Source organism: Malaya genurostris, chromosome 3 (assembly GCF_030247185.1).
Source record: "Malaya genurostris strain Urasoe2022 chromosome 3, Malgen_1.1, whole genome shotgun sequence".
Classification (NCBI taxonomy): Eukaryota; Metazoa; Arthropoda; class Insecta; order Diptera; family Culicidae; genus Malaya; species Malaya genurostris.
In genome coordinates this window covers 15,949,783-15,976,684 of record NC_080572.1, presented here as the reverse complement: position 1 = coordinate 15,976,684, position 26,902 = coordinate 15,949,783, and the positions used below count along the sequence as shown (strand labels likewise).

Here is a 26,902-nt window from a genome sequence, read left to right as displayed (position 1 = left end):
GCAGACTCCCCACCTCGATGTGAGTAGCATCGGAATCTGCTTCGGCATTCGCTGAGGCCGAAAAAGAGGGGAGCAAAGCTTTTTGAATCAAAGAGCTACCCCACATAACGAATACACAATACATAAGGATCGTGTCGCAAACTACCCGTACCAACCCTGTCTAGAAGCATCCTGACGTTTTCCGCTCCCGTGCTTGCCAAAGTGAAAGCGCAACAATTTCTTTTTGTATGAGTAACTCCGCGCTTACTCACATAGAAAATCGGGGAGATATATTTGTTGCATGCAACGCTCGTCGTTGTCGTCGTCATCAACTTCTCCACTTCGTTCTAAGCGGACCGTTTTTACCGGCTGCTCAGTATGGCTGGTTGGTTCCATGTGGTCGGCAATTCGACTGGCTGTTAGTCCTCTGCTAGGCTGGGTGGCTTCTCCTACCAACTGACCGCAGACGTCTCGCCTAGTGCATCAGGTGCACGAGTGAGATAGCCTCAATCAGAACCCGTGTTTATGTAATATTATTCCACTGCGGTGATCTTGGGAGCACTCGAACTGAAAATCCGACACAGTTGCGCGGCAGAGTGAAAAACGGAACACATCCCCCTGTATCCGTCGTCCGCATCGTGTCTCATCACGTTCAGATTTTCGACCGAAAATCTTTATCTGCTTCTTATCATTCTCCTTTTCCGAGCGGGACGTGAACACGGTACGGTCGGATAGATTTTCCACTTTTCCGATTTCATTCGATTTTGGAACTAGTACCGACGACGGTAGAATTTTCCTCGACGTCTTGATTGTTCATGCTTGTGTAAATTTTTCTAGGGTGAAATCGTCTCTAGAGTAAAGCATCCCAGGTACCATAGCATGAGATGAGTTTTAATCAAAAAGAAGGCTTCGTGTCACAGAAAAATGGATACTGTGATGTAACTTCGAGTGCCGACGGTGATATGGTTGTTTTGATATGCTTGTCGGGTCCATCGTTTTAATTTAGCTAATAAGCCTCAAGGGACGCGTAAACGCTGAACAAAAGACAATTTAATGTGCCTCTTGAGGCTATTATAGTTAATAATATTCGTTACAACACATTTTTTCTAATGTGAACAATTTATGCAAGTGTAAAAAATATAACCTTTTTATAGCAATCTCAGTCATTCTTACTGAAGAGCATGGTACAAATCAATATAATGTACTGTCCATCTCATATATTCAACTGATCCCATCACATTGCTAGTACAAATTTATTGTAGTCCTACCGTACTGTATCTATGTATTCATCGCAAAGCTTTACCGATATGGATCAGCGTTCTGAGTAAGCTGCGAAATTAGTGAATTTAATAACAATTGTTCAGGCACGTGACCGGTTTTCATCACTTCCTCGCTCATCCAGATTGTAATGATATTTCCCCTCCTGAATTTAGGATATTCATTGTAGGGCAATAATGAGAACGTTAATAATATGTAGAATGCATTCAATAGAAATTTTGAATTGAACATGGAGTATTTGAAAATGATTATTCTTTTCTGATATTACTCGATAACTTTTTAACAATTTTTTTGTGATGAAACTTCCTACTTCTTAACGCTATTTCTTAAATCGGATATAACCTATCCCAAGAGCAAAATTAAAAAAAACCGCTGCGATATATAAATTTATACAGAATCTAAATACCAATTTTAGTCTCGATAGATTCACATAAAAGGAACATCGCAATCTTTCTTAATTAACAACTGAATAGATGTAAAAATATATCATTTCAGTAGGTTTATATCTAGTTTAATCGAATCGGACATCGAAGTTTTGGGCATGAAACGAGTGGCAGCAAAATTCGTTCCAAAACTGCTGAATTTTGATCAAATTTTTTGGCTAAAACAAGACTTTAATCATGCCCCAACCTCCTTATTCACCAGATATCGCTCCGTGTGATTTTTTCCTGTTCCCAAAGTTGAAGAGACCCACGAAAGGACAGCGTTTTTCATCGATTGAAGAGATAAAGGCAGAATCGCTGAGAGTGCTACAGAGCATTACAAAAAGTGACTATCAGGGGTGTTTCGAAGACTGGAAAAAACGCTGGCATAAGTGTATTATATCTAGGGGGGATTACTTTGAAGGGGACCATATAGATCTAGACGAATAATTAAATATTTTTTTAGAAAAATGAGAATTCCGGGTACTTTTTGAACAGACCTCGTAGTATATTAGCGATTATTGACTCAGGTATACTAGAGTTTCTTGGGACTGGCGAAATTTCATTGTATTTGGGTGTAGCATTTCTCTTCTCCACTTTTTCGCTAGGTTCACCGTAGAGAGCGGGTGTCTGATAATATTGGTATGTATCTAGCTGTTTTAGCAAGTGACTAACGATTTTCATGGATACTTATACTGGTATGCTTATGTTATACTGGTAATGACAACCGTTCGAAGTAGCTTTGAGACCAGTTTAGAAATTTTTTTACGCATTTTGTCTCGCCGAATTAAGTGACGGTGAAAATCGGTCATGCCATTGCTGATAAAAGTGAGTAAGATTCATTTTGAAATATATAACCACTATTTCCGAAATCGGAGACCTGGAACCAGAATAACCGGAATCGGTTTGTTTGGCTGTCTACTGATAATGACTACCGATTATAGAAGTTTTGAGGGCAATTTATTTTTACTAGTCGAGTTTTTGATTGATTGCATAACCTTTATACATGAGAAAAGCAAAAACGTGCTTTATCCATCTAGCGGTGCTTTGATACCTGTTTTTACTGACCTACATGTTTTCGGGTTCAATTGTGACATGAATGAATCGATCGCTTTATTACAAAAAATAAGAGAAAATATTTTTTTTAAATAAACAAGACAATTTTAATATACATATTTTCTTCAATATATTTGAGTAATATGTAAACTTCGTTTTTTCGGTGTTTATAGTTTAGGACAGTTACAGTCGATTTAGTTTTGAAAATAAATGGGCCGTTACTTTGAATTCGAAGATAATTCAGATTTTCCTAAATAAGGTTTTGCACGTCACAGTCGAACCAAGAAGGAACTGCGCTAAAAACAAATCGAACCAAAATACTATGCTGAAGAGTACTGTATTCAATGATTGAATCACTCAGAGATGATAGTGTTAAGAATTGTGTCTAATTTTCATTTCAAGCTTTATTTCAACCTTTTTTGGTCCCAAACTCAAAAAACTGCAAATTTAGACATAATAGTACATACTTCCAGGAAGACTTTTCATTTGCTACTATTTTGCTCAAAGTCTCAAGTCTTCTCTGTGATCCACACCTCTTTATTTTTCACGCACATACAGACACACATACATACGAACAGAAATTTGCTCAGTTCGTCGAGCTAAACGACACTCGGCCTTTCGGGCCTCGGAAATGGAAGTCAGATCAAGATAAAACTTCATGCAACCATAAGACCTTTCGTTTGAGCTTAAGTTTGTGAAAATCGACTATGACCACTATTTCCAGTAACTAAACCCGTTTCGTTCGACCATCAACAAACTTACATCTTGAAAAAGTTTTCGGCATAGTTTCGCAGAGTTTTTACTTTCTTAGTATTTATTTGGATCTAAGTTCGAGTAAAATGGTTTATCTTTAAAAATTTGAAAAGAGCTCCGCTTTGAAATTTTTCATCCCTACATTTTACATTTAAATCTCTAAGAATAGTGAATTCACAACCATTTATTTTTCTTGCACTTACTACATAGTAATTCCGGAACCAGAAGTCGGATCAAGTTAAAATTTCGAATTTGAATCTAAGTTCGTTGAAATTGCCTCAGCCATCTTCGAGAATTTGATGAACTGATGATCCTTATGAGATAAAGTGAAGTCTCCTACAACGTGGCTCACCGGAGGTGTGAGAAAGAAATCTCAAAGCATATGGGATTTTGACTACTTTTGGGACTGTGTATAATTATCTCGCTTTTATTTACAGATAGCACCACACAGTTTTCTGTAAAGTTGATATAGATGTATAAGTCACTCTTCTAATCAGCTATGGTTCCTAGTAACAGGAGCCTTGAACTTTGCCAATCTCCTAATAAGACTTGAAAGCCTAGAACATTTTCTCGAAGAAACAATTTAGACATCCCGATCTTTAGTAACAGAAATTTCTAAACTTTGATTGCACACTAGCGTCACCAAGTGTGGAACTGTTTAAACTATTTGTTCTGAGTTCCCGTGCATTCTTCTTGATAGCAAGGTGTTTGCTAGCCTATGTTAATTCGGTGGGTGAGTTCTTAGCTAACAGGTTTTTGTTGTAGCTTGACATCCCAAACAACTTTTACGAACCCCCTTCTTGCATTGGGATTCTTCATAGTCGGTTGATCTTGGATAATATATCAATAACGATTTTTCGAAAAGTTTCATAGAATGTCCTTAATGTTCTACTTACAATTTAAAAACAAAAGTCAATGTTGAAAAACGCAAAAGCAGTTTTGAATATACATTTAAAAAAATATGCTTATAGTTTGAAAAATGTACAAAACGAACTTATAATTCTTTTTGCATTTTTACGAAACAACAGCGGATCAAACTGCTTTTGTTCTTTGCAACAATTATTATTATGTTCCAAATAAGAAACATAGTGATGATTGACATGCTTCTGAATAATAAATTCGTATCAGATAATATGAAATCGGTTAATATAGGTTCCTTAAACTATTTCGTCGAGTAAGCAGAAATCAACAAATGAAAACGTAATAGGCAGATTTGTGAAAATAAATCTCTCTATGTTAACAGCTTTTTAATTTAGAACATTTCTACTCAATAGCAAAAACACTAACAATGAACTTCATTTTTTTTTAATTTTTCAAATTAAAAAAATACCTTTTATAAAATTTAAATTCCCAGTTGGAAACGACTCCTACTACGCAATCCAACATGTCCGCCATTTTAATTTTTTGGTTCTGATTTTTCTGTAATATTCTCAGCCAACCGGAACGCTCTTATCATCATCACCGGTAGACTTCATTGTGTTGCAGTAGCTACTCGATAGATAGTTCCTGCAGTGTGTGCTATGTCTTTGTCCGATGTACGCTCCACCCTCGTACCCTCAGAGAACCAATCTCTGCCGGTAGAACACCAATCCAAAGAAACGGCAGCGTGGCGACCGACCGTTGAATGGAAGGATTCTTCGTTCGAGTTGTACGTGACAAACCAAGTGCTGACAGCCGAAACAGGCGGGGTTGGTGGCCTGGCTCCTGCCCGTTCTGTGATTTGACTGTGTGTTCAGTCATGCGTATAAATGTCAGTTGGTGGAAAATAAAGGCCGCAGTCGCACGGTTTTATGAATATATGTGCAGTCTACCCGGTCTATGTTGATATTCGAAGAGTTTGCTATACGAGAAAAGCGCATCCTGGCAACCATTTTCCTTCGAAGCATGACTGTACGTTTGCTTCTGTAGATTGATAATATTTTCATTCATCCATCCTCGTTTTATTTAACTATTCGGTCTATCTTGAACAGAAGACAAAGAATAATCTATTGTACCCAAATAAATTAATTTATAATTCGGTTACTGGAAGCACCATCAAGTAACAACTGTTTATTAAGATTCGGTAAACCCATTGAAAATGATTAATAATTTACTCATCCGACTTAGCCCCATAATGTCTACAACAAAAATTTTACCACTAACACTATCTCTTCGAAGGTCTGATATATAAGTTTGGCAGTTGTCGTTTGCTGAAAACATGAAAAAAAACTGTAAACATCATTGATCAGCTTTTCGATGTAAGTAAGCTATTTAGTAACTCACTTTTAGCAATGCTAATTTCTAAACCATCAATAGGTTTAAAAATGCAAAGAAACGAAGCCATATTGTTGATATAATAGCTTTTGCCGTTCTCATATAGAAAGGCTATGCAAGCACTGTGAGAACCGACTTTTGCACGGAGGCCGAGGGCCATTCCACTCAGCTCGTCGAGATCACAAAATGTCTGTATTTGAATGTGTGTGTGTGTGTGTGTGTGTGTGTGTGTGTGTGATTATGTATTTATTGTATATGTGACAAATAATATCACTCGATTTTCTCAGAGATGGCTAAGCCGATTTTCACAAACTTTGATTCAAATGAAAGGTACCATAGATCGCTATTCAATTTTATCCCGATCCGATTTCCGGTTCCGAAATTACAGGGTGATATGTACCAAAAAATGAAAAAAATTGTCACTCACTTTTCTCAAAGATTGTGTGACCGATTTTCACAAACTTACATTCAAACAAAAGGTCTTATGGTCCCATAAATCGCTATTGAATTTTATACCGATCCGACTTCCGGTTCCGGATTTACAAGACAATATGTGCAAATTTATGATTTTCACAACCTAAGAAGCAAATAAAAGGTCTTGAAATTCTTTAAAAAGTAATCAAAAGGTAATCCAGATCCGACTTTCGGTTCCTGTATTACAGTGCGGTTAGTGAAAATTTTCAATTTCATGAATATTTTTTCACAAGCGATGGCGAAACGAGGTGCACATTTTTATAAAACTTCATCTAGTTGGCAGATCTAGTTAGTTATTGAATATATAAATCTAGTCTGGGACTACTAGTCCCCGGTTTCCGCTTCCGAAACCACCGATTATATTGAAGAAAAGCTCCAAAACTGGAACTCACTTAGATTTCTCAACAACGGTTAAACCGATTTTCACGAATCATGATTCAAATGAAAGCTCTCATCATCCAGATCCGACTTCCGGCTCCGAAATTATAGGGCGATGAGTGTCAAAACATTCAAATCGTCATGACGATGCAAAAACTGGTACGCGTCGGTACGTGCAGTTTTGCTCCGTTCGCAGCGTTCTTTGTTCAATTTCGTAAAGCGTGCAGGTTTATCACATTTAAATCTAAATTTTTTAGGTGAAAAATATGTAAATTTGTAAATCTTTTATACAATTTGTACCTACTTGTTAGTGTTATTAAAATATCATGATAACGATGCTTTTCCAAGAAAATACACTTATTGCATTTCTCATAAAAAAATTCCTATAGTCAAATAAAAAACCTATTTTAATCCACCTAATGGTGTAATAATGCCTTTCTCATATTACTCATTACATCATAAATATAATCGTGAAATTCGCAGAAACAACTGTTTATTGAATAGAAATAGGATAATTTGCTCGGATCTAATCTCACAAACTCTATAAATCCTGTTTACCCTGTAGTTCCGGAGCCGAAAGTAGTATCCACAACAAATTAAGGAATTCCGTATGAAACTGTAAGACTTTTCTTTTGATCCTATAGGTTTGTGAAAATCGATTTGGCCATCTCCAAGAAAAGTAAGTGATATCCTTTTTGCAGTTTTTGATCACTATTTCCAATTCTTCCGAAACCGGATTCAGATAAACGGAATAGCGGAAGATGGTTCGTTTACTACCAACAAATATGACCTACAAATTGGAAATTGGAGTTTCGGTGCTCTCGGAATAGGAAAAGAGAGGACCAGTAGTGCCGAATTAAGTTTTCATGCCCACACACTAACAAGCTCTGCAAACTATAAGAATTTATCAGACAGTTTTATGGGATTTGTACCTGTTTTAACCATCGTTCGTGGAAAAATACAAATAAAATTGTATTATCACGCTTTAGTTCCGAAACCATTCGACTCAGCTCGACGAACTGAGCAAATGTCTGTGTGTGTATGTGTCCGTGTTTGTATGTGTCCGTGTGTGTGTGTGTGTGTGTGTGTGTGTGTGTGTGTGTATGTGTGTGTATGTAACAAAAATATGCACTCTCTTTGCTCAGAGATGGCTGAACTGATTTTCACAAACAAAGATTCAAATGAAAGGCTTCATAGTCCCATAGCCTGCTATTGAATTTCATTCCGATCCGACTTCCGGTTCCGGAGATATAGGATGATATGTACCAAAAAAGTGAAAAAAAATATGCACTCATTTTTTTTAGAGATGGCTGAAGCGACTTTCACAAACTAAGATTCAAATAAAAGGTAACAATAAAATGCACAATGAAAGGTTTCTGGAACAACTCAACTGATTTTTGCAAACGAAGATTCAAATGAAAGGTCTTATAATATCCTAAAAATTTGTGGAACATTTTATCAGGATCCGACTTCCGGTTTCGGAACTAAAGCGTGATAAGTGAAAAATTACCAATTTTTAGTTTGTGGGCATGAAAAGGTAATTCGGCACTACTGGTTCCCTCTTTTCCTCTTCCAAGAGCACCGAAAGTGGAGAAGAAAAACTCCTAAAACTAAATTCACTTCGATTTCTCTGCGATGCTTGACCCGATTTTCAAAAATCTTGATTTGAATTAAAGTTCATACTGTCTTTAAACCTAATGTGAAATTTCATCCGGATCCGACTTCCGGTTCCGCAGTTGCAAGGCGATGAGTGTCAAAGTAATAATAATAATAATAATAATAATAATAATAATAATAATAATAGAAATAATAATAATAATACTAATAATAATAATAATAATAATAATAATAATAATAATAAAAATAATAATAATAATAATAATAATAATAATAATAATAAAAATAATAATCCTATTACATGTTTTATGCTGTTTAGCTTGAGCTTGAAAAACGTTCCAAACTGTGGCCGGCGCTGTTTCGTTTTCGTTATACTCACTTCTGGTGGCTACTTTTTACTGCGATCCAGCAGTTCAGGGTCGCTTACCCAAATATACTATATATCAATATGGATCACTCTTGCGATTCACGAGGGACATCACAGTAAAGTGCGGTGGCAAAAAAGGTTACTAATTACTAACAAACTTTTTAATGCACATATGACAGTTTTCCTTATCAGTACACTGATCCAAACAACACCAAATATATGGAATATTTCTCTATATACACTGCACGAAAAAAGAAGCTGTTAATACGGTTTAGAATCGCAATCTGATACTAAATCGGATGAGAACATTTTGTTTTTATAAAAATCCCTGTTTATATAAATATGTGAGAAAAGTGCACGCAGAACTTAATGTTAGTTCCAGTATTTTACCAACATTTCCGAATTGTGTACTACAATTTCTTGGTTTGAAAAATTGAGGTTACGGTGACATAAATTTACAATATCAGGTTGTTTAACAAATAAATAAATGCTTCAAAACAAAACAATTTAGTATATGAATAATCCGTAATTCGCCTCAACGAGAGCTATCAATTGAAGTAAAAGTAATAGGTATGATTTGTTCTTTTGCTTGCTGTATTGCACTTATCATACTATTTATTAACATTTTTTCAGTGCTAAACAAACTTTCTTTTTGTCGAATTTTGGAAAGGTTCGTCTGTTGAAAGAAATTCAATTACTTTTTAGAAAATAAATATCTAAATTTCAAAATTTGACACAATTTTGAACTATTCGCAAAACAGTTCACAGCAAGGGGCAGATCGCTTAGTAAAGGGTGATTTTTTAAGAGCTTGAGAACTTTTTTAAACAATAAAACGCATAAAATTTGCAAAATCTCATCGGTTCTTTATTTTAAACGTTAGATTGGTACATGACATTTACTTTTTGAAGATAATTTCATTTAAATGTTGACCGCGGCTGCGTCTTAGGTGGTCCATTCGGAAAATCCGCTTTTTTATCGACAAATTTTGTTCAGCGATGAGGCTCATTTCTGGTTGAATGGCTACGTAAATAAGCAAAATTGCCGCATTTGGAGTGAAGAGCAACCAGAAGCCGTTCAAGAACTGCCCATGCATCCCGAAAAATGCACTGTTTGGTGTGGTTTGTACGCTGGTGGAATCATTGGACCGTATTTTTTCAAAGATGCTGTTGGACGCAACGTTACAGTGAATGGCGATCGCTATCGTTCGATGCTAACAAACTTTTTGTTGCCAAAAATGGAAGAACTGAACTTGGTTGACATGTGGTTTCAACAAGATGGCGCTACATGCCACACAGCTCGCGATTCTATGGCCATTTTGAGGGAAAACTTCGGAGAACAATTCATCTCAAGAAATGGACCGGTAAGTTGGCCACCAAGATCATGCGATTTGACGCCTTTAGACTATTTTTTGTCAAGTCTAAAGTCTACAGAAATAAGCCAGTAACTATTCCAGCTTTGGAAGACAACATTTCCGAAGAAATTCGGGCTATTCCGGCCGAAATGCTCGAAAAAGTTGCCCAAAATTGGACTTTCCGAATGGACCACCTAAGACGCAGCCGCGGTCAACATTTAAATGAAATTATCTTCAAAAAGTAAATGTCATGTACCAATCTAACGTTTAAAATAAAGAACCGATGAGATTTTGCAAATTTTATGCGTTTTATTGTTTAAAAAAGTTCTCAAGCTCTTAAAAAATCACCCTATATATGCACTTTTAATTCATAGACAATTTAAAAAAATCACTATTTTCGTTTACATTTTAACTTTCTCTGAGAGAAAAGATAATGTGCAGCTAATTTAAATTCAATGTCATGAACAAAATATCGCAATGAAAAAAAAAGAGCTTAAGTCCACATTATTTATAGGCGATATTTACTTTCGTCAAAAAAATACAGTTAAATATGAAAATATTCACACCTCTATGTAGGCATCATACTAAATTATTTTTGACATTTCACTTCTGGTTGCACGCTAAACGCAAACTTTTAAACATGACTGAACTAATAGCCGTTTCCGTCACGAGATGGTGTTACTATGATGTCTTTTTCGATTTGTATTGAATTCTTTAAAGTGATCCATAATGATATATAATATATTTGGCTTTCCTTTTTGGTCTCCGGAGAAACTTCACTTCACTATTTGATTTTTGGGCGAGCTTTCTACTCAACCTGTGGTCACTGAGCAAATCGTTTATTTGTAGCGGAAATAAATAACATAAAAACTTAAACAAAATGGACGACACAGCTTTTATATAAAAGACCGTCCAAATTCAATATTTTAACACTATGTTTAGCAGAAAAAAAGATATGACTTTTACTTGCACAATTGATTTGTTGATAACTTCTCTTCGACACTCTGTCGCGGTCGTGATACTCGTTGGTCGACTTGATGGTTCTCGAGGCGGGTGACAGGACGAGCCCTGGCTTCTTAACCTTTTAACACTAAGCCTAGTGGGATTTTAACGTATTTGGTCCTTCTCCCCAAACCCTGCCGATACGTGGATTGATGCGTCATAACGGGTTTCTTTAGCTACGCCAACATTAATCGTTTTTCGCTACCAGAACAGAAGCAAGAGTTCGTTTGGATCTTCTTTGGATCGACTTTCACTAACTTTTTTCGCAAACGAAACGCACTGTCACATTGGTTTGAGACCCACTAAATAAATATTTAAATAATAAATAATGAATAAGTAAACAAGTAAATAGCATAAATATAATGATAAACAACTAGAACGTTTTTTTTACGATTCATTAATTTTAGTTGGTTTGACGTAAAGCCGCCATAACTAAGTTCAGTTTTACAATGACTGAGCGGAAACAAAACATGATTTATTGGAAAAAGAAACGCTCAGAGACAGGACTCGAACCTGCGTTCTTATGCATTCCGTGCATACGCGCTACCATTTCGCCAATCTGAACCTTGTTACAGATAGCTTCAAAACACAGTCAGACATGGTAGAACGTACATAGAGCATGGTTACATCCTGGCCGTCACCATACATCCAAACATCTTCTATACCTATTTATCGCTCAATCACTGAGTAGGAGTGTATTTAACTTAAACGTGACTCAAACGTGTAAATACAGAGTAAAAAAGCAATTGACGTTTAAATCCTACTTTTTTTTTATTCAAAAAGTATTTTTATTCAGGCCTATTTGCGTACAAGCTTTACGTGGCCGAATTAGCCGATTTTTTAAATAATGCATTTTTTGAAGTGGATCTCGTTGTCACTCCTTTTTCTAGGAGGAGAAGAGCTTCCATTTCCCTCCTGCGAGGGTTGAGGGGCACTTTGTTCGTGGCTCGTCTCGTCATCAATTGCCTCATCGGTTGTATTGTTGTTGGTGTCCGTCTTCGTTGTTGCTTTAGATGCGCCTTGTTGTACATTGGTTGCAGTTGCTGGTTGGTTTGATGGTGAAACAGGAGTACTGCGCTCACTAGTTTCCATTGTTGAACGGTTGACCTTGTCTTTGGTTGAAGATGTCCTTTTCGCAGTTTTGGTGCAAGGTTTACCGTAGTGCCGGTTGTTCACAAAACTGACATGTAACCAGCTGATTTTCATAGGTAATCAGCGTTTTACACGGATGTGTCCCATCTTGACCACAAATGATGTAAGATGGAATTGCCTTACGTATTTGCATACGTACCACTCGAACGCCATTCCGGATTCCGGGGAAAAAAATCCGCCCTACTTCTCTTTTGATGGAAAGAACTTCACCGTACTGCGACATATTGTCCCGAACGAACTTATATTGTCCCGAACGAACTTATCGAACTGCATCGCTTTCACGTTTAAACATAATGTACGCACAGTTACACGCCTTGTTGAATTGAATCTCAGTTACATTATTAGCGTCTAGATGCATTCGTTCTTTAAGTAAGATTTCAATTTCGTTTGCTGCTGGTCTAATTTTGAAACGCTTGAATTCTATACAAATTGAATTTGGTCTTGTAGGTCAAGATTTCGGCTTTGTTAAATCGTATTTGACCATTCCGTACACTCTATTGTTCACTGTACTGTATTGTCTTTGTTTCTGTTGTTTCGACCGTAAATGATTTGCGACCGTAAATGATTTTCGACTATGTCGTGTGAGATGCGAGCACGAACTGAGGCTAAATCCTACTTAGACATTGATTTACAATGTAAATAAACAAAAATATACAATGTTCGAAAAAAAATATACAAGCTGGACTAAGTGACCAAAGGAACTACATTGTGACCAAACAATAACTGGTCACAATTTCAACGGATTCTCTCTTCGTGCGTCTCTGATTATAACGGGATCTCTAATGGAAAAGTTTGATTAATCGTTGTTCTTCCGCAAATGACTTCCGTGTTTCATTCTTTCCCGTGAACGGTGAATATGGGGCTACAGACAAGTCAAATTGAACATGTTTTTAGTCACGATGAGTGGGTTGATAATTGAACAAAAATAAGACGCAAGTCAAGCTCTCGTTTACAGTGATTATTTTCGGTTGATCGATTTGCAAACATCCAACATTCGTTTCGTTGCTTTGCTAACTAGCTGCAAGAAATTTCTTCTACCGAGCACACGTGCCTGTGTACCATTAAACGTACATACGTACGACATGCCTTAAATAACTGGAAAAACAAACAAAGACACCATCATATCGAGCTGACAGCGGCGACTGATCGACGACTATGTTCGGGGCCTGGCTGGAATTTTGCTCCCGCACGGCACTCGTCGGTGTAGATTCCGCCATTACCTATCCTAACCTTAACCACTACCTGGTGCTGATGTCGACGTGGATGATGGAGATTTTGCACTGAACGAATTTGAAAAGTATTGAATTTCACCCATGTAGGTACGGCCTGTCAGCTGTATTGCATTGCTCGGCTGTCAACGTCACAGCTCTGGCAGACGTAGATTGCCGTGAAATAAAGAAATTCCATCGTTGTAGCAGTGCACCGCTTCTCCACCAGGTGGTATCTGTGTGGTATCTTGAAAAAAAAAACGTCAACCTGTATGTCTATAAAACCAAATAAGTCTGATGGCGGCCAATTCTTAGTTCAAGTTATAACGAGATGTCGGCCACGTAGTTTGATTGCAGAATCTGTGAAGTAAACGTCATATAGCCAGGTTGAGCCAGTACAAGAATAAAAATGTTACTGCTGCTGTTGTTTTTTGTTGTTGTTATATTTGCACAGTGTAGTGAGTATGTAAATGGGTTTGGTTTCGCTTGTTTGACCACGCCTCTCCCTTCGGTAGGGAGCAGCATATACTTGAACACTGGAGAGGAGCAACTACGACGCCGCTGGTGGATCACAACAAATGTGAGAAGCTCCTGCGAAGCCAGTTGGCAGTGTGGAACAACGGCAGCTGTGATGATGGCGATGATAGAGACGATCATGACTGCGATGATGGTTCCAGCGGCAAGGAAACGGTAAAGATTTTCTGTTAGATTGTTACTGAATGGGAACTCGCACATAAAAAGGAATAAATTTATTATTATCATGCTTGCATCTAAAGGATACAGTTTATTTCTGCAAGCACAACCTCCACTCGGCGTTACGTCGCTTAAGCATCCCGGCAAAAAGTAGAAAGTTTTCTAGTGCTACAAAGCACCCCTTTGAACCGAACTTTTGATCAAAATAGGATGGAAAAAGGATCCTCCATGCTGCTGACTCTCTCCAATAACAAAACTGGAGAGTTATTTGTTTGTTGTTTGTTCTCGTGCTTGTTGTTTGGTGTTATATGTTTATGAGATTTGTCGTTTCCGTTTTACCATGATTTTATGCTGCCAATTTGCTCGGCCTGGTTCGGTTGCAGCACTCTTCGATAGGAGAATTTAGCACCGGAGGAAGCAGACCGTGTCCGTTCGGAGTAAATTTCGCTAAAATATGTTTGCAATTTGAATAGAACATTTAGGTGCTTCGAGGTTGGAAGTCGATTGTATTGTTTAGCTGAGAAAGCTGTACCAAAATATACACAGTTTTGGGGCCCCCCGAGCAATTCCGTGAAATTGAAGATATCACTGACACAGTTCTTTAATTTCGAATGATTTCTGAAACAGAGTATAACAAACGATAACAAAAAAATTTATCAGAACGATTTCCTGCTCTAAATTGACTGAGTTGAATGATCTGATTGGAATAAATGTTTATTTTTACTTTGTTAACAAGAAAAATTAATTCACTGCTCGAAATATTCAATAGTTATAAATTGTAGTTTTTATCGAATTTCATCTGAAAGCACTTTGTTGAAGCTTTTTTTAATGTGTATAGAAGTTAAAAAGTAGAAATAATTTGCTGTACTGACCGTTGCGAACGACAGGTAGGTATGAACTGGTGGATTCTTATTTTTGCGAAGGCAAATCACCGGTTGCAAAAATTCTTCTTGGAAAATCACACCAGACAATTGATTTTCAAGTTCTTGTAATACTTCAAGAATACGGAAACCCTCCCAACTTTAAAAATAGTTGTTTATTTGAATTGAGTAACATTGGGCACATCAAAACGACAACTTTCTTTTATTTATACTACTATCCTTCGAACTCCGGACCGATGCGCTTTTCGTCCATTATAAAATATTTTTACTGCTCATTACGCTAATTTTACTGCTCTAGCAGAATAATTTGCATCACTAACATTTTTTATGTTGTTTCTACACTATTGACAGAATATAATTAAATCTATTAGTATACAGAAATTATTTTCCTAAAAGCATCTAGTCAGTGGAACTATTTTCATGATTACCACTTAAAATTCGAAACATTCAGGTAGGTTAAATCAAGTTTCGCTGACCCATTTTGTATACAGAGCAGATCGTGTTTTGAGGTCATCGTTCCATCGTCCAGCTCCAGTGATGTTGAATAATTACTTTCTAATCTAAACATTAACATTATATACCTTCCGGTTACTATAGGAAGTTATTTCCGCAAAATCCATCGTTCACGAACTAGCTATAGCAGAAGTAACATCTGAAAATTTGGAATTAATCGATTCATTAGTTTTCGATATGTCGTGCTCACCTCAAAAAAGGTCAATCTACAACAATCTACAATTTTTCACAAATAACGATGAAAGTTTATTTATAAACAAAACACATCATGTAATTTTTTACGCTTTTAAATTCGTCATTCTCACACTTGTTAGAGTGATCAAAAGATTGGGCTTCATGTCTCGAGCCGGAAGGTATATAATTCCTTAAATAATTTTTACTGCATAGATTACCATTATTTAAAATTTCATTAATAGGCAGTACGACGCACACTGGACCGATGTCAGAATTTTCAAATCAATCTGTTTGTCAGCTCGTCAACAATACAACTTGTCATTTCTTTGATGATATCCTAACTGTCCTCAACCAGTTCTATTTTCTTAAACTAACTTCATCCTAATTTTAAGTGTAATCGAATCTGTCAAATTTTCTTTCCAGCATTTGAATCATGTCTATCAGATACCATGAACAAACAAAGACACGATATCTACTTTAGACAAAATCAAGATGACAACTACGTGACCGCAACAATCGATACTGAATAAGATGATTTTTCGGTATCTTTTTTTGTTCGTACCAAAAGAATCCTAACACAACAGACTGTCTTCCTACTCATTCCAAGCAGTTATGCGTAAAATTCCTAGGTAGATCGGGCCCTTCTTTGAGAGTTTACATCAGATGCTTGTTCGCACAACACATTTGAATGCAGAACACCGTTTGTTTATGTCAAGGCGTAGGCAGAGTGATGTTGAACTTTTATTCAGTAGAAAACCAACAAACTCCACTCTACTTTGAAATAGGTTGAAATCAGAAAAAGGTTACAAAAATAAGACTAATCCACATCACATTTCATTGACATTTATCGAATTTGGTAGCAATTGCGTACGATTGCTGTTTACCGACAAGAGAAGTGATTAATTAAAGAGAAAAAACTTTATTTGTTTTTTGAAGAGGGTGCTAAAACTGTCGTTTGATCGAGTGGGGTAAGAAATGATTCCTAATTCGATTCATTTATATCTTAATAATAGCAGTATATTCAATACATATGCGAGGGGTTACATTTGTTTTTTACAAAACAAATGCGTAGAATTCCACGTCCCTTAGTAAATTTGGTAGTTTTCGAATATTTTAAACTCTGTATCAATCTTTCACAATAACACAAAACGCAACCAATACACAACCTGACAGAAATGAGCCTGTTACATATGTGTTTCAGTGAATTCAGGAACTCTTTAATAACATGAAAATATAGCGATTTTTTCTAACCGAGCTGCATAGCAACAAACTCATGAATAACACGCGTCATAAATCTCCAAACAAGCATATTTTTAAATCTTTCCATCTTTGTTCTGAATGAAAAACTATTAGAAGTGTTTATCGAAATGTGGAAAGTGACTAAAAAGTACCTAATGTATTTAGCCGTATCAAAGAAAAACACAAGGAATTAATAGCCATTTGTAGGAACATTTGTTATTATTGGGTGATCTCGGTTAAAGATAAGGGAAACAGATTTATTCTTGGTTTGCAAATAAGTAATATTGAAATTCAAGATTCGGTTGAATAAATTACTTCACGTTCATTCATTGAAATGTGGTGAACTATGTTTAAACCTTATATTGATGAATACGAAAAGGGAAAAATAATACTAAGCCACTGTATCTAATCATCATTATTTGTTTTATTGATGTCATGAAATGGTAGCAAAATTTACGTTATTTATTAAATTAAAAGCTTAAACTGCAGATTATCGAAAAACAGATACGTTATTTTAATTTTACGACACCATTGTGCAGTGGCGTACCGAGGAAATTTGGCGCCCGGGGCAAAATAAGAAATTTGCCGCGTCCATCGTTGGTTTTCTGACCAAAAGAAAAACAAAGCTGAACTCCATCTCCGGAAACATGACTTGGGCGAGCAAAAAAAAAGATCCCAAGGATTGGTTGAAATTTATCACAAAATTGCACCGCCACCCGCCACCGCAATATTGTTCGAAACAAAACACCATTTTGTAACATTCATCGCATTAACTTTCATCAAAACAATTGTTTTTCAGAGAGCGCGTATTCGCTATGCAACCAGTCAAATTGATTACCGGTACCGAACCGAGAACGATGCTACTTTCCTAGTCATTGTTGTCCCAAATGCCATTGTCAGGCAATCAGTATGGAAGGGGTTGAAAACGATTGTCAATAAATGCACAGTGCACAAATTTCACTGCCAATACAACCACAGTCTCCCACGTCGTCAATAATCTGCCCGTCATCATGTTTGATACACGCTAGAGCGAGATAGAAAAACTGCATTGAATCCAACGAAAAGCAGCTTCAACCCGAGAACCGAACTCTTCGTCTGTGGCAGGAAAATGCAGCTGTCACAGCTCGCGAATTTCCCCATTTGTTTTTTTCTATTGTTGGTTAGTGTTTGCGCTTATTTGTAAATCTCAGGCTTGCCGTTGGAAAACGATGCAACCAGGAGAAATACAGCAGAAAAAACACCCTGCCAAAGTTGAAACAATGCACCGATAAACGGATCAAATTTGAATGTTTTTTGTTTCACCAAAAGTGACATTGCGGAATCCGATCGAGCAGGATCCTGCAGTTCTAGACAATGCAGTAGCACGAATGAATGCGGTTAACGTCGATATGGTGCAGGTTCGGCAATATGGCATAGTTTTAATGGAATAATTATTGGCCCTCTTTGTTCAAGTTTTATGGATGATTTCACGGGAACTCGATATAATAGCAGGGACAAGCGCGAGTTTTTAGGACTTCTATCTGTTGTTTTGTTTGACCTATTTATACAGAATAGGATTGAGGCTAAAAAAATGGGAGTTTGATTTTCACACGCATAGTTTCTTAAAAAGTAAGTTATTATTCCATTTAGTATGGACAGTTTCGATTCAACATATATAATCGAGTTCACACCTCTTTTTCATGTATTGTCGACGGTTGAATTTTCCCAGTTACTTCCCGAAGGTATTTTCATGTGAACTACTTCACTATGGGACCCATTTTCAAAATTCGCCCTGTGGAAGAATGGGAAGAACTTACTCGGGAATATCTCGAGTTATTATTATTATTATTATTATTATTATTATTATTATTATTATTATTATTATTATTATTATTATTATTATTATTATTATTATTATTATTATTATTATTATTATTATTATTATTATTATTATTATTATTATTATTATTATTATTATTATTATTATTATTATTATTATTATTATTATTATTATTATTATTATTATTATTATTATTATTATTATTATTATTATTATTATTATTATTATTATTATTATTATTATTAAACTTATTCATCTGACAATAAAATGGTCTTAATGAATATGTATTAGTCAGGTCATAAAGTTTTAGATCGCTGTACTTTCTGCGCGAATTTGTGCGATGAACAGTGGTCCCAATCATGTTAAAACACGCGTTTTTTTATTTGTGCTTTAGGGGTTAAGTTTGGATTAGTGTGTTTTCATATAAATTTAAGTGAATTTAAGTTGTGACTACTAATTTTTCTACTAGTGTTTTGACCATACTTTCAAACTTTGTTGAAATTGGCTCCACATATTTCCACATCTTCGAGATATTGATACTTGAATATGTAGTATTTTGTAATTAAATTGCTCAAAAACTTTTCAGTTTGTGAGCTTAAAAACATGCAGTCTTCGACAAAAATATGTATTATGATAATTAAAATATTATTGCAGAAAATTCGAAAACTCTAAAAATTCATTAAAAAAAGTTATGATGGAAATACTTGATTTTGGGGGTCATTATTAAACAGTGCGTCATATCTCGACACCAATGCATTTTAAATTGTTTATGTCTTTGGCATGCTTTCTTGTTTGAATAGGATCTACAATTTTTCTAAAGACATAAATGCTCTATCTCATATTGTATGCAAAATAATTTTTTTAACTCACTTGTAGGTGGATTAATGTGAACTTTGATTATATTAAAAGAAGCGGACTATTTCAAACAGAAATTCTTCTGAATATATGAAAACTTCAAAATTAACCCTTGAAGCACAAATAAAAAAACGCGTGTTTTGACATGATTGGGACCACTGTGCGATGGTTCATCAAATTCAAAAGGATGTTCAACAGCGCCAAATGTCCTCTAACATGATGTCATCGGTTCGTAATATCCGAACGTCGTTCGATAAAATCTTGGCTGAAGTAAACTGGTAGAGCGCAGTGATTGTTGTGAAGCACGAAAATCGAGTTGAAACAAAATTTTCGGTGAGTTGATATCCCCGTTGATCAGTTTTGCCACGAGTCCGATCAGTCGAAAGCGATCGTGGTACGGTGGAATCTCAAGCGGGTTCTGCCAGGGAAGGTTTCTTAGAGCAAGACGAACAAATCGTTTCTGAACGCGCTCAATCCATAAGTTCCATGTAAGTTGATAAGGACTTCAAATTACGCTAGCATTTTCCAGTAAACCTAGTTGCCGTGTCACTTTTGAAATTATAGATGAACGATGCAGATGGAAGGTAAGTTTGGCATCTAATAAAATACCAAGGTCATTAACATGATCAACTCTCTGGAACGTTTGTCCATCAATTGCATAGTCGAATCGAATTGGGTTCAGTATTCGGTGAAACGTTATGACCTGGAATTTTGAAATGCTGACAATCAACCAGTTTCTACGACACCAGGCGACAAATTTATCAAGAAGTTTTTGAAGCCAGATGCAGTCGTCAATAGAGCGAACTACAAGTTATAATTTCAAATCATCGGCGCAATCATCACACATCCAAAATAAATTTTTACGATGAGATAAGAAATAGCTCAAAAGAGCGCGGAAAAGTCCAGAGCATGCCATATGAAACATGCGTCCACAGTAGCCTCTGTATACAACGGAATCGATGTCTGCAATAATCAGACTGCACTGTGCACAATTTTTCTCCGATCTCATTATAAGTGCAGGAATACGCCTTACTATGCAGAAGGTAAATCACAGAAAGCAAACAGTTCGTCGATTGTTCATTGTCAAACTACAACGACGGCAGCAAGAAGAATAACCGCAGGCACGACACAGATGAACGTGAATTACTACTTGACTAGCACTTGGCGGTTTAGAATAACACCTCACTTCGAGCCAGGCAGCATACAGTCATTCACTGATAAAAACTTTAGTGATTAACTAACGTGGAAACAGCTTGAAACGGTAAGCTTGTTGGAAGATTGGTTACTTCAACAAAGGAGTAGTAGTTTATTGGAATGCAAAGTAAGGTCTTATCTTTACCTAACTCGACTTTGCATGGATGTACATTATTTCAAATTTAGAGGTAAATTTTATAAAAAATTACAAGGGGCGCCAATGGGTAATCCGCTCTCCCCGTTTTTATGCGAATTACCCGTCTTTATTTTTCATAATTCTTTTTTGTTGTTATTTGCCCTCTAATAGCCAAAGAATTCGTATGGTCGTACTAAAGATCGAAGCTCGGCGGATTAGACTGGATATAAAGGTATTGAAAATAAAATAAATGGAAGGATTCGATTTAAAAAAAAACAAGACATATTTTGGCCACTGATGACCGATGACAGTGATACCAGCAGAGAAATACAGAGAGACATTTTGGCAGGGAAGTCGAGCGTACTTTCCGCTTAGAAAATTCCATGGATCGAGCATGGGAAATCCGCCTCGACCAACAAACGAGACATTCTACAGATTGTACTCCAAGGTTACGAGGTCCAATCAAAATCGATCAAAACGTTTTCGGTCTTACAAAGAAAACAGCATTTTTTCCCTGAATTTTGATGCTATTTTTTAAATGCGATTTCATTCTTCAGCTCCTACATTTCTACACTACTCTTATATTAAGATTTCTTCTCAGTCTAAAAACGCTTTAGTCATAGCGTTGACCTCAACAGTCGCTGAAAATTTCTTTCCACCAAGCTTCTTTTTAAATCTGAAAAGTAAAATAGTTCCTGGGCATCAATTCTGGCGAAATGATGGAGGTAGCAATTCGAAATTATATCAAACGCGGCACCTATATAGCAAACTTTTTTTTTAATTCTAGAAATTCTGAAAAATATAATTGTAAATTCTGCAAAATATAATTGCAAATTTTATATCGTCCTTTTTTTTGCAACGTCAGCCCACCAATCAATTATGGTTAATTTGCTTGGAGCAGTTCCCGAATAATACTCATGAAGCTATTTCTTCCCTTGCACAGTATTTTTTTCTATTTAAAAAACAATTCATAATTAACATAGTGGCCTTTCTCTTATCATTGACACAGTCTCATTAAAACATGTCTTGCCTTTTTTAATACGGTGACACGAATTTGGACTCACTTTTCATAAAAATTCGTTCCGATTGATTCGGTAGTTCACAAAAGCATATATCAGCATAAATGGTGAAATGTTGCTCAAGTCACTTATATTATTATATCTCCGGAACCAGAAGTAAGCGCACTTTGGTTTTTGAACTTGATCAATGATCCAATAGAAGCCTTCAAATGAACCTGAGCTTATAGAAATCTATTCAACCATCTCGAAGAAGAGTGAGCGGAAGGAAAGTGTGCTAATACAATTATATATCTAAGACCATGAGTGTCACACATTAGAGCTTCAAACTTGATCCATGACTCAATAGTTGTTGCAAAACGAGCCTAAGCTTGTTGAAATCAGCGAAAAACTTGAGCGATAAGAAATAGAGGGGTTTGTCGTTTACGTCACTAATACCATAATATCTTCGAAACCAAAAGAGATAGCCATTTGATCTTCGAGCTTGATCATTATTGACCGACGTGTTGTGTAGGACAATAGGACAACAGATTGGGGATCCGATGTCACAAAAAATATTGTATGCACTGAATTATCTTCAAAAAGTATTATAACTGTATTATAACGTTTGATACACTTTCGGAAAAATAGTGACTGTGAAAATAGTGATTTTGTGATAGTGTAATGACGTGATATAGTGAAATTCAACGGTACAACAACAGTACTATTAGTGAGAATATTCTACTAACAGCTCAAACAGAAATTTAGGTACAAAAAGTGCCCTCGGCGAATGACTGTAAGGTTAAAACCGAGGGAAAATAAAGCAACATAATAATAATAATAATAATAATAATGATAATAATAATAATAATAATAATAATAATAATAATAATAATAATAATAATAATAATAATAATAATAATAATAATAATACAAAGTGAAATGATGTACTATTCAAATTTGGTGTTTGATTCGTAATATCCCAACAGTATTGGTAAATTACTAACAGAAGGTTTTTTATCCATATTATAGAGATACAGGCCTTTTAAGCTAGTTGTCATATGTTCGAGCCTTAACCTGGAAAGATTCTTAGTGTGAGTAAGATCGTAGCACCAGCCATGCAATATTTCTGCACACTATAAGTCGGCTCCGAAGTCTGTTGAAACAGAAAGGCCAAATTTCACGAAAGGAATGTAATATCAAGGCTTTGCTTTGGCTATCACAGTGAATGCTCTGGCAAATTTACTGTTTATGAAGGATACTAAAGTTGTGAACGATTTAGATACTATTTTCTTTGAAGCAGTTAAATTTTTCCTGATTTACGGCCAATTCAGACGCAGAGATTTATTCAGTTCTGAAAAAAAATGTTTCACAAATAACATTATATATATACCATATTAAAAGTTAGACTTCAGTGCAACATTCTATGCATAGCATTTAATTTATATCTTTAAAAAGTTTAGGATGCGAACACTTTACGATAGTCTTTATTTTTTCTATTTTTCAAAAAATGTTGGAATGAACACGACCGCCTGTTATTGGTTGATTTAGTGCAAGTATTAACAATATTCAGCGATTTTGCAATAAAAAATAAATAAATGTTACGTTACTGATAATAAAAGATAATGGAATTTAAAAAAATATAGCAAAATAACTAATCAGAATCATACGTCATCAGAACATAAAGACATTTCCATTTGCATCGCAGAAACTGTTCGACGAATAATCACCATCATTCTTGTTTACGTCCAATATGACGGATACTATACTTTCGAACGAATACGAATAAACCATTCTTGTTTTCACTCGAATGAACTCGGGTGTGTTTGACAAAAATCGTTTGTCTACGAGGGGGGACATTTTAATTTTTAATTTTAATTTTTTTAGATTTTTCAAGAAATTTAGCTCAGCTTAGTTAACCGTCCGTGCGTTTCCTTCGATTGATCAAACAGCCAGTTGAAATTGCATATTCAGCCAAATACTTGAGAGCAGAATTTCAATTTGAATGTCCTTGACAGACTGACTAAAATCATCGTCAACTGTAATCTGTACTGTGAAAGTGATTATCAAATGAGTTACTACGTAGTTCTATGACTAAGTAGAAGTCAAAGACAGATGACTATTTTTGTTTCCTCTCTCATTTTCCTATTCCCTATTGAAGTAAAAAATGAAAGAGAGCACTAGCATAAACATAAACAGATCAGGCTAATTATTCTTGCAAAATGTCATCAGACTTTAAGTATATTGGAATAAATTGATAAATTTCAATTTTTATACTGCCCGATTATTATTCATTCACATCGTAATCAAGCAGTGACAGAAGAAATAAAGATAATGTCAATTGTTTCTGCAATCTATGAGCGTTCTGACGAGCAAAATATCCAGAAAATTTTGGATATTGGCAAAGGTGTTAGAAGGGTGAAAAAAAGATCAGAATTTATCGCTCATCTGTAGCCGATCACGAAAATAGAAATTAATTAATAAATGCCAATTCGCGAGTAAGTCGAAAAAGTTAACTATATTCTTGTTCTGACGTGCAGTTATCAGTGCGGTTTTATCCAACTAAAACGCGATTAATCCACCTAGCAGTGAGATGATACCTTTTTTTTATCAATACGCATGTGTTTTTGCATGGATATTCTTAGGTGTTTTAGTTCTCATGACATTATTTTAATTATCGTCGTTTTAAACGGCAAATTGAGATTTTAATCACTCATTACCCTGTAATGCCGAAATTGCAAAACATATCGAATTTCAATCTTAGCGTGTGACAATCGATTGAACATTCCATGAGATGTCGAAGTAAGTTCCACTTTAGAGTTTTTCCTCATTATTTATGGTACTTCCAGAGCCGGTTTTCAGGAATTAGCATAGCCCAAAATGATTCGAATGGCCATAAATTATTACGCCAAACAATTTACATGAAATTTATAAACTCATCATCTGTAATTCCAGAATCGGATAAAACTCACCAATTTTGTATGGGACCTTAAGTCCTGTAATATTTGTTTTTGAAGTTCGATTTGGTCTTTTTTGAGAAAATGATTGAGCTTTGAGAATCGATTCGATACTGGAACCGGAATTCAAAAATCGGTGTAGCCGAAATCAGTTAAATTCACCTGAGCAGTGTGTAGACATCTTTGAGAAATTGTAGTGCGAATTAAAATTTGGGGGTACATTCCGAATCCAAAAACGCATACCACTCAAACTGAAATAAATTTATTTGGTAATCGACTATCCAAATCTGCAAACCCGATAAACCTGATTAATTTATGTGAAATGGACATTTTTATACTAATCACCCTGCATTTTCTAAACCAGAAGTCGGATCTGACTAAAAAGTAAGAGGTTTTATAGGATTTTAAGACCTCTCATTTGAATCATAGATGATTCTTAGATTTCATTTGAGTCTTAGATCGGTTCAGCCATCTACGAGAAAAATTAATTGCATTATTTTAATTTCGTTTCACATATCATCCTGTAGTTCCGCAATCAGAAGTCGGATCGAAACGTAATTCAGGAACCTTGTTTGGGAGTATACGACTTTTCATATGAATCTGAGTTTGTAGAAAACGGTTTAACCATCTCCGAGAAAATTGAGTGAAATTATTTGTCACACACGCATTTGCTGATCTCGATGAACTGAGTCGTATGGTATATGGAAGTCATGCTCTTCCAGCATTTATTGCTGTAAATAGTTTAAATCAATATAATTATGGAATTACTTCCAACTCGATAATGCTGGTATCATCTGGTTTACATATGCCATATTCTAAAGATTATGTTGCCAGTTTACCCCGAAGTAATACCTAGCGGTGGAGCCGGGGAGGTAGGGTTGGAGATCCAAGTTGTTTTAGTGGGTAGTTCCAATCAACAGTTGGGTAGTCCTGTGGAGAGTCCCACACTCCGTGCGTAAATGCATTTCACCTTGTAAAAAAAAAAAAAAAAGATTATGTTGCCAAAAATGAACCGTGCTAAAATTGGTCCGAGGCAAATTGTCATAAAAAATGATGCTGTACACAATCTTTTTGGTACTTAGAAACAATTATATGTAACAGTATAAAAAATCGTGTTTCATGTTACTCCCAAGCATTGCTTTTTCATACAGTGCTCAAAATTCTTTCTACTGGAATAAGGCTTACACAAAAATATCGATATCTCCGTTAAAAATGGACGAATTTTAACAATCTATGGCTTGTTGGATAGGTATTACCGAGCGAAATCTAAGTCTGGAAACATATTCTGTTTTCAAGGTCAAATGTGACAGATACTGTCAAAAAACTGAAAATTTTGACATAAAACTTCGTATAACTCAAAAAGTAAACATCCGATCTCAAAATCATTCAATAGCGTTTTGGGTGACGGGGAGACCTTTCATTTGCGACTAGTTTGATCAAAATCGGTCCAGCCATCTCTGAGATCTCGACCTCTTAGTTGACAACACACATACAGACACACACACATACACACACACACACACACACAGACATTTGCTCAGTTCGTCGAGCTGAATCGATTGGTTATGACATTCGGCCCTCCGGGCCTCGGAAAATTTTTCGAAAGTTTGAGCGAATTCTATACCTATTTTTTATATATATAAAAAAAGGTAAAAATAGATTTGAAAAATCAAAATGATTGGAATTGCCAAAAAGTAAACCCCAGAGGTTAAAATCGAACCAGCCAACTGTTTCTATCCGTAAAATTGTTGATTTTAATCAAACTTCAAAAAAACACATTTTCTTCCTTATCGTTCATCCAGTAAAGCCGTTTGAGATATACTGTATATGTTTACCTTTGAATATCTTGAATAATTGAGACTTTACCCAAAAAAAGACAACGGTACCGACTCTACACCGGCCCCGAGCAACCCCAGTACCTCAGAGAAAAAAATAGCAACAACACAACACTCTCTGCGACTAAATCTTCACCTGCATACAACGTACAACAAGGTACAACTGCTACATCTAACCACGAAACCAACGCTTAGAAAAATCATCAAAAATACAGATATATTATGGGGCCCACGTGTCGTTTAGATTTCGGAAAATAAAGTAGTTTGTCAAGACAATCATTCTATTACTACACACAGCCTTTTAATCAATAATGTTTACG

At 35.8% G+C, this 26,902-nt stretch overlaps 2 protein-coding genes across 2 annotated transcripts in view; both read left to right on the top strand.

Annotated features, from left to right (window-relative positions):
• The window catches only part of LOC131439047 (uncharacterized protein K02A2.6-like), a 78,369-nt gene extending 64,370 nt beyond the window's left edge, over positions 1-13,999 (top strand). The window contains exon 2 of the mRNA XM_058609579.1: positions 13,807-13,999. Within this exon, the coding sequence (XP_058465562.1) occupies positions 13,807-13,999 (193 nt within the window). The remainder of the gene's footprint in view (positions 1-13,806) is intronic.
• The window catches only part of LOC131439622 (coatomer subunit beta'), a 174,355-nt gene that overhangs the window by 79,322 nt on the left and 68,131 nt on the right, over positions 1-26,902 (top strand). The gene's annotated exons all lie outside the window — the stretch shown is intronic.